The following is a 9,035-nucleotide window of genomic DNA, read 5'->3' on the forward strand; positions in this document are numbered from 1 at the left end:
AGTGACAGCAGGTCAGAGGTTATTCTCCCTAGCAGTTATCAGCCATCTAAAGCAGTGGCTGTCATCCTTCCTAATATCGCGGCCCTTTAATACAGTTCCTCATGTTGTGTTGACACCCCCACCCACCCAACCATAAAATTATTTTCGTTGCTACTTCATAACTGTAATTTTGGTACTGTTATGAATCAGGAGACCCCTGTGAAAGGGTCATTCAACCCCCAAAGGGGTCGGGACCCACAGGTTGAAAACCGCTGATGTAAAGCAACCAGACTGCATAGTGTTTCCCACCCGAAGTAGGGCCCACTCCCTTCTGATAAGGATAGTAGGTTGTTTCTCTGAAGGAGAACCAAGGAAGGTCAAGCCCACCTAAGGGTGACCAAGGTTAGGTTGCCATATTGAGTCTAGGGTCTGCCCATCTTGTCACATCCGTACCCCTAATACCTTCCCTTCCGATTGCATGCACACCCTTAGCTCATCACCTTCCTGTCACGCTTATGCCTGTTGTAAGCCCCTTCCTGTGATATGTGTGGTTACCTGTAATCACTCCCCTAAGTATATATGGGCCTTGGCCAGAAATAAAGAGAGACTCCTCCTGCCCTCTCTGCCCGTTCTGTGTGCAGACCTGGCTGATGACATCATGACCCTCCCAGAGGTGAGCATGCTACCATGAAAGGTGTCTGACTCCTTCATTTTACTCTATCTCTTATCTCTATTATTTTCTATGACTTTAATCTTTATATATCATAACCGTACAATTGTGCCTATCGCACCCGCGATATAGTTGTGAAGGGCTTGTTCACCGCCCCCCCCACACACACACACACTTTGAATACAATTAAACCTTTTGTGATTGGATTATTCACTCAGCATAATGTCCCTCAGATTCGTGCGCATTAGACAAGACTTTGAGGATTCATCATTTGTTAGGGTTGTATGTATAGCCCATTCGTATGGGCACTTTCGCAGCTTGAAACTTGGGTTGTTTCTGTCTTCATGCTGTGTGAATCGCACTGTGATGGACCTACCTGGGGGAGCATGTGTCTCTGTGTGTTGCTGTGAGGAGAGCTGGAGGGCCCGGGCAGAGAAGGGGCACTCCTGAATCATACTGCCCAAATGTTTTCATCTTTTAGCTACGTTTACAGATGGTTGTTTATATCGTAAAACAATTCATTCAGCTCACTAGTGGCTATTTTAGCACATTTAAAATACGGTGTTTTCCCCTCCCGAAAGCCAGAGTATAGAAAACATTTATATAAATTGAGGGCATTATTCTTAATTTGTGTAAAATTGAATTATTCATTTTTGAGATGCATCTAACAAATATTATAGCTCTTAGATTAGTAAAAAATACCATATATACTCATGTATAAGCTGAGTTTTTCAGCAATTTTTGTGGTAAATTAGGTGCCTTGGCTGACATTCGGGTCGGCTTATACTCGAGTATATACGGTACCTTACTGGTTGTGCTAGTCTTCATTAACAAGGACAAATTTGTTAAACCACAGATTGTAGGGCATGCATCTTTGTTCTTGAACTCCTGGCCATATTCGTCCAGTACCCTCAGGGTGATCAGTGGTTAGACCAGTTAGTAGAGGGGAGGAGCCAGCCCCACTGCCCTTGGGCACATTGTGACTCATAGTGACCTGGCACCATCAAACAGAGGAAATAGCCCCACAATGTGGAGTGGAGTCAACTTCATCCTCTCTCTCACAGCCATGCAGTCGATGTTCCTGTGGGACAGGGTAGAACTGTCCCTATAAACCCAGGCTCTAGTATCAGCCCTGCCACTAAGCATTATGACCTTGGACAAGTCATGAATGTTAGGATCTCTGAAATCATCACTAGAACTCCTTCTTGCTGGAGCATTATAACTCTGCTAGGTGAAAGGCTGTTTGTGACACTCCTGTGTCCTGGCCAAGCATGGCATTAATAATGAGAGCATTTATTTTATTTCACCTGTGAGATTACATAATTGGTCTCTCAATGCCAAACCACCAAATGTCAGCCAATGAGCAGAGGAGAGGGGAGAAGCTCATTGCGTGAACCACAGCCAGCCCCACTGTCCTCAAGTAGATTCTGACCAGAGTGACTGTATGTCGAGGTAAAGAGACTTTGCAGGAGTAGACAGCCCCGGCTGTCTCACAAGGAACAACTGGTGAGGTTGAACCGTCAACCTCGTGGTTGGTTTGTAGTTCAACATCTAACCCACATCACCACCAGGGCACCTTCACTCCTTTGAAGGGATGTAAAACAATTCCTCCGCTACTCTGGGAACAAGTCCACTTAAGAGTCTGAGATTCTACCCAACCCATCCCTGACTCTCACTTAGATGCAGTGTCCGGCAGAGGCCCGGGGGTTCCGGGCTGGACTTGTACTCATAACCGCTGTTGTGAAACAGCCACATCCGAGTTTAATATTGTTCTTCGCGCTTGATGTTTGTGCTTCTGGTTGAGAGTGTAGCTGTTGTTGGTATCCTAGAAGTTGTAACCTCTGGATTTATGTCTTTCACAGAGCCTAGGAAAAGGTGATTCGATTTGCTTTTCCCACCCCTCTGGTTAACTCTGTGTATTTTTGGATCCTTAAAATCATGAGAGAGAATTTGCAGTCTGTTTAATTTTCCTAGAAAGGAGATTAACCAAAAATTAACCTAGTGACAATGATAAAACCCACAGAGTCATTATGCAATTTTTGCCTTTCATAGATCATAAACACCCCCAATGAGGATAATTTACTGTCACTGGGAAATCTAAACCTATAAAATAATGTCTCAGCACAAGATGTAAAACCTAATTTTATAGGCAGACATCCTTCCCTGTTCCATCTGCACACAGAATCCCCTCATTAACTCTCTCTTGACAGAGAAAAGTACACTTTGATCCTCAAGCAGGCCCCTAGCTGGGTCTCCAGCGTGGACACCCGAGTAACGGGTTCACATAGGTGTGTAGGAGAGATAAGAACCCCAGCGTCACCTCACATAGGTGTGTAGGAGAGATAAGAACCCCAGCGTCACCCAGGAATAATCTTAGTTGCTTTAAGGCAAATATTTGGAGGAATTTGGTAAAAAAATGTAGCCACTCTCCATCACCTGTTTCCAGAAGCAGAAGTGTCAGAACCTCTGTGCTCCTTGTTGGGCAAGCTCGTGCCTCCCCCTCCTCCCCTTGAAAATCTAGAGAGGAACATGGTTACATGTTGTGACAGATTGAGAACGTTGGGACTTGGCGTTCACGGGAAAGCTAATGGGAGTGGTTGCGATTGCTCTGTGAAGCGCCAACACCAATGCCTGTAGCTGCTACTACCCTCTCGAGCAGTGCCGGGCAGCCTCTTTTGGTTTGACCCAGGAGCCAATAATGGCTGATCCCCAGATAGAACAACAAAGCAGAATGGCCGAGGAACTCCAAAAGCCGCAAATATTACCTTGCTGGCCCTTTGAAGAAAAAGTGTGCCAGCTCCTAATTCAGAAATACTTCTCATAGAGGCCTGCACACCCGCTGCTTTCAAAAGCAGGCGTGTCCTCTTCCTGGTGGCTAGGTTTGCGTTTCCATGCACACAGACAGCACGCAACATGTTGGCATGCTTAGTGAGCTGAACAGTGCCTTCTTACAAAAGAGGTGTCCACCCAGAACCTCAGAATGCAACTTCATTTAGAATAAACTCACTGCCATTGTGTCGAGTCCAACTCACGGCGAGCCTGTAAGACACAACAGAACTGGCCCTGCGTGCAACCAGGGCTAACTTCGGATGGGACTAGGAAGTCCTGTCTTCCTCCGGTGTAACAGCTAGTGGTGTTGAACCGCTGACCTTGTGGTGAGCAGCTCAGCGTGTAACCGCTATACCACCAGGGCTCCTTACTTAGAATAAGGCCGTTATAATGAAGGTAAACCCTTTGCCATGTGTTCATTGTGTGCTGCTTCTTCAAAGAAATGCCGATTCATATCCTTTGCCATTTTAAAAACTTGGCATTATCTTTGTTCTTCATATACTTCCCACACAGTAGGACAGTCACTTGTTACGTATTTATTTACTGACTAAATTAAAGAACAAATGAATCCGGATGAGAAATTGTGTACCCAAAACGCCTAGCATGGTATTGGCAAAGAAGAGTGAGGATACCACAGGTTCCCAGAAGAATGCACTCAAAACGGTCCTGGAGGAAGTACAGACAGACTGCTCCTTAGAAGCAAGAAAGTAAAGCTCTGTCTCCCTCACTTTGGACATGCTCTTTCAGGAAGGGCAAGTCTCTGGAGAGGACATCAAGCTTGATAAGGTACAGAGTCGGGGGGAAAGGGGGAGACTTGCAGCAAGAGAGGTTGACCCAGTGGCTGCTACAATGGGCTCAAAGACTGCGAGGTTGGCCCAAAAGCAGGCAGGGTTTCGGTCTGTTGTGGATGGGATTGTGTTGCTTCAGCACCAATTCAAAGGCCGCAAACACAACAACATATGTGGGGGAGCTTCAAGAAGTTCATGGGTAAATGGAATGAAGGGATCATGGAGCCTTTCCATGTACACTTAGAAAGCTCCGCAGATCGCAGGCACATCCGTTTAATGTTATCCTTGAAGAATACAAATGTTTACCTGTGGGACTCCGGGGTGGCACTCAGGGTGACGTGCTCAGCTCTTAACAAAAAGGTTGGCAGCGTCATTCCCCCAGCAGAGCCTTGGAAGGAAGCGCTGCTGAACTTCCCCAGAGCTCAGCAGCTGACCACCCCGTGGAGCTCACGTTGACAGGGGTTTCTGAAACGGCGTCTCCGTGAGAACCAACTTAGTGACACCACGAGCGAGAATGTAACTTGAATTATGCAAATTACCAAGGAAGTGAATGTTTGTTCCGTCTACATCCCTTATATGGTTTGTTGTATTGAACTCTGACAGTGACCCTTGGAGGAAAGTAGGCCGACTACCACCAGTTCACACCTGAGGAAGCCCAAAGAGCTAGGGTTGTAATGAATGGTACGACCATGCCTCCTACATTCACTGGACTGGGAGCAGGGAAAACATCCCAGATCGCCTGGTCTTTTGACCAGTGCATAATTGTCAGGTAGTAATGGGATGGAATGACACCTTATTATCAAATATGACACATGGGCATCTCCCCGCTCTGACCTTTTTAGGTATGTCAAGATTGGCGATAAAGAATGTGAATTTAACGAGAATTTTCGCCTTATCCTTCACACGAAACTCGCAAACCCTCACTATAAACCAGAATTGCAAGCTCAGACAACGCTCCTCAACTTCACAGTCACGGAAGATGGGCTGGAGGCCCAGCTGCTAGCACAAGTGGTCGGTCTGGAAAGGCCAGATTTGGAGACACTTAAGGTAAAAAAAACAAACAGTCATCCAACACTTCTCAAACACCTGTTTTGTGCTAGGATCCCACTAGGCATCAAACCAAACCTCACCGCTGCTGAGTTGATTCCGACTCATAGTGACCCTCCAGGACAGAGTACAACTGCCCCAGGGCTTTCCAAGACTGTGAACCCTTAGGGCAGTAGGAAGCCTCCTCTTTCTCTCTTCTAGTGGCTTCGAACTCACCTCACAGTTAGCAGCCTACCTCATCACCCAGTCCTCTCGGAACTTGTATTGAGTTTGAGGAGGGTGCGGAGGCATGTGAAGAGTTAACAAACAATCCCCTCACTAAATCCCTGGGTGGCATGCGTGGTTAACACTCCTGGCTACTCACTGAAAGGTGAGCATCTTGGAAGAAGCCTGGTGACCTACTTTTCAAAAATAACCATTAAACCCCACCTGGAGCACAGTTATATGAGGCATGTAGGATTGCCAATGGGTCACACTTGATTCCATGGTAACTGGTAAATTCTAGGAAGTTGGGACAACACACAGGACAAGCACAAGCCAAGAAACATACGTTATAGAGCACAAAGATGATAGAGGCAGGAGTGGCCCTGGGAGAGTATAGGTGATCATAAATCAATTTAGTCGAGGCAGAAGAATTAAAAAAGGAAACATTAAAGTAAGACTGGAAAAGGTCATTGTTTCATAACTTGTTACAATTAATATTTAAAGAGCTATTTATGAATTTAAGTGCACTTACTAACAAATAGTATTAAATTAATTAAATTTACTATTGAATACATAAAACAAGAAAAAGGTAAGCCTAAAAAATATAGAAAGAAGGTAATAGTAAAGATAGAAGCATAGAACAGTGTCCTAGAAAGCAGAGGACCAGTAGAGAAGATTAACAACAACAAAACCTAATACAGCCGTATCTCTCTGGAGGATCAATCAGGAATAAAAGATAAGGTACAGATAAATAATATTATGAAAAACTAGGCCACATAACTTCACACAGTTTAAAATACATAAAAGACTTATGTCCAACTTTCTTTTGCATTTGAAAACTAAAGTGCTATATTTCTTTGATGGACAGATTAAAAAATAATTTGCTGGTTTAGAGATTTCAATGCAACAGCATTAGAATAACAATGAATCCCTATTTCAAATGTTAAAGCGCTATGCTATAACTTCAAATAGATTATTCCTATAGGTTTATGGTACTAAATAATTATGATAAATGTTATTCTGAATCCTTGAGTGCTACGTGCTCTTAGTATGACTTCTAGGTTTGTTTGGGTTTTTTTAAAGAACTATTTTAAGTTACTGGTTTGGTCTTAATATTATGTATTTCACATTTCTTTATTTACTGATTCTATGAACTCTTTGGTTAAAGAGACTCTACTAAAAACAGCTGCTTACATCTCGAAAGGTTAGAGAAGCCACGTAGGAGCAGTGCCTTCCTATTGCTGGTGGAATCATTCAGACAAGGAGGATGAGGATGGATGCTGAACTTGAAGAATGTAATCAATGTCACTGAGCTGTGCATGTAGACACTGTTGAATTGGTTTCTGTTTTAACTCATCAGCAACAAAAATCAAATGACCTTCTTTACATGGTATTTTTTAAAATCTGCCTAATCACTATTTTACACACACTTTGTGGTTTCTACAGCTGATTTTGACCAAGCAGCAGAATGACTTTCAGATTGAGCTGAAGCACCTGGAGGACGACCTCCTGCGCCGCCTGTCGGCAGCCGAGGGAAGCTTTTTAGACGACACCCAACTGGTGGAGAGACTGGAGACCACAAAAGCCACGGCAGCAGAGATCGAGCGCAAGGTAGGAGGGACCAAGGAGCCCGCGAATTCTAGTCCCATGAAATGCCCAGGGTAGTAAAGCATCATCAAACTCAGAAATGTTGCCAAGACTAACTTGTAGAATCTGGTTCCATTAATCACGTTTCCTTGAATATAGGACTGTCTGAAATTCTGGATGGAGATGCTCCTGTGTCGGCACTCGATGTGACAGCAGTGCTACCCTATAGTTTGTACTGTTTTCTAGTTTGTACTGTTTAGGAAAGTAGCTCTCCGGGTCTTTTTTCCCTCCAGAGCCTCTGGGTAGTTAGAACCATCAACCTTCCAGCTGATGCAGGTAAGTGCTTCACCGCTGTGCCACCAGGGCTCCACCTGAATGGAGATCGACGTGCTCCAACTTGTGCTAATTCACCTAAGATCCAGGCATTCGAATGAGATTGCCTCAGGCCCTGTTTTTGTTCTCGTTCTCTCTCTCTCTCTCTCTCTCTCTCTCTCTCCTTCTCTCTCTCTCTCTCTCTCTCTCTCTAAGTAAGGAACCAAATGTGAAGAAAATTGTAGCCTGCTGGCTTCTATGATTTAAAATCTAAAAGCGTTCAGCATCCAGCGCTGGCGCACGGACATCCTAGGGGCTCGCTGCAGGTCTCTCAGGCCGTTGTACATTTCAAAGAAATGCTTCGAGCTGGAGTTTTGTTTACCGGCCTTCAGTGCGGCTGAGCCAAGGGCTGGTCTCCTGCTGTACTCGTGCATTATTCTCCCTGCGAAACTGACATTTTCTAAAAGCCAGTCACCGTGGTCATTGAACAGGCGTCCTGCTGAATGTCCAACGAGTGTCCCAATATGCCTTATGCACGGTGTCCTTGTGGCATGTTCTCAGTTGGCCATTCTCGCCAAAACGTCCACTTGTTTCCAAAGGAGAAGAGACCTCATTTGCTTTCTGGAGTGCCCTCATTGCTAGATAATCTATTAATTGCCCAGCAGAGGCCATGTCACCACAATCCAATGTCTTTGTCTTAATTTAAGCAAGGAAATGGAATCTCAAATTACTCCAGCCTTTCAAAGTCAGTGAATTCTAGGTGGCGTCTACGATGGTAAAGATTAGAGCAACAAACTAAATTAGGTCCCTGTCTTCTTAATATATCCTCATGGAGAGACTGCATTCTTGGTAGTTCTTTTTATACTCAAATATTATGGGTCCAGTCCATAGAAAATGTTGGGGGAAGTGCTTTGTTTTAGGGAAGCTGTAGAAGCATCAGTAGCCCAATATAAGAGGGGGATGTTTGTGCCTTGAGTAATACATTGGGTGCTGGGGGGAGAGGGGTGCGTTTTCAATGTTTTAACTCTCCACCTGAATATGCCCAGAGACTCAGACTTAGAGAAACTAACAGGAGACACAGGAGCCTCCAGGAGATCTGCTGCAAATTCAGAATTAGTCACTCATGAGAGTCTTGTTACAGAGGTTTTTGGTTTGTAGTAAACTCAGCTATTGCATCTATTATTGACCTTGACTGCTGTTGAATACCTGGCTGACTAATAAAGTGGTTGGCATTGAGTTGGCCCAGCAGACTTTTAAGAGCCATCCCTGAGAGGTGATCGAGCTGGGTTATTAACCCCTGAAAGAGAGAGCGGAGGGAGGAGGAAGGTGACATTTCTCAGGAACAAATTCTGTCGAACCAAATGCAACCAGACATATTTAATCTGTAGCCATTACTGACAACTCAGTTTAAGAAGAAAAAAATGTGGAAATTTTAAATTCAGAAACAAAAATCTGAAAAAGGTAGATACTGTTCGTGTCATCTCTGTTGAGAGAATAGGTTTTCGTTTACGCTGTGTCCTGTCCAGCACTTGGGTATGCGCAGGGTTCAGAGAGAATGGCTTTGTTTTCATCCCAACACAGGTGATGGAAGCCAAAGAAAACGAAACCAAAATCAACGA

The 9,035-nt window shown here is 44.5% G+C and overlaps 1 protein-coding gene across 1 annotated transcript in view; it reads left to right on the forward strand.

Annotated features, from left to right (window-relative positions):
* DNAH11 (dynein axonemal heavy chain 11) overlaps nucleotides 1–9,035 on the forward strand; it is a 330,595-nt gene that overhangs the window by 274,916 nt on the left and 46,644 nt on the right. Inside the window, 3 exon segments of the mRNA XM_045288657.1 lie at nucleotides 5,109–5,313; nucleotides 6,964–7,128; nucleotides 8,998–9,035. The exon segment at nucleotides 8,998–9,035 is cut by the window's right edge and continues 139 nt beyond it. Of these exon segments, the coding sequence (XP_045144592.1) occupies nucleotides 5,109–5,313; nucleotides 6,964–7,128; nucleotides 8,998–9,035 (408 nt within the window).

This window comes from Echinops telfairi, unplaced genomic scaffold (assembly GCF_000313985.2).
Source record: "Echinops telfairi isolate 266 unplaced genomic scaffold, ASM31398v2 ScPeMD7_23;HRSCAF=83, whole genome shotgun sequence".
Taxonomy (NCBI): Eukaryota; Metazoa; Chordata; class Mammalia; order Afrosoricida; family Tenrecidae; genus Echinops; species Echinops telfairi.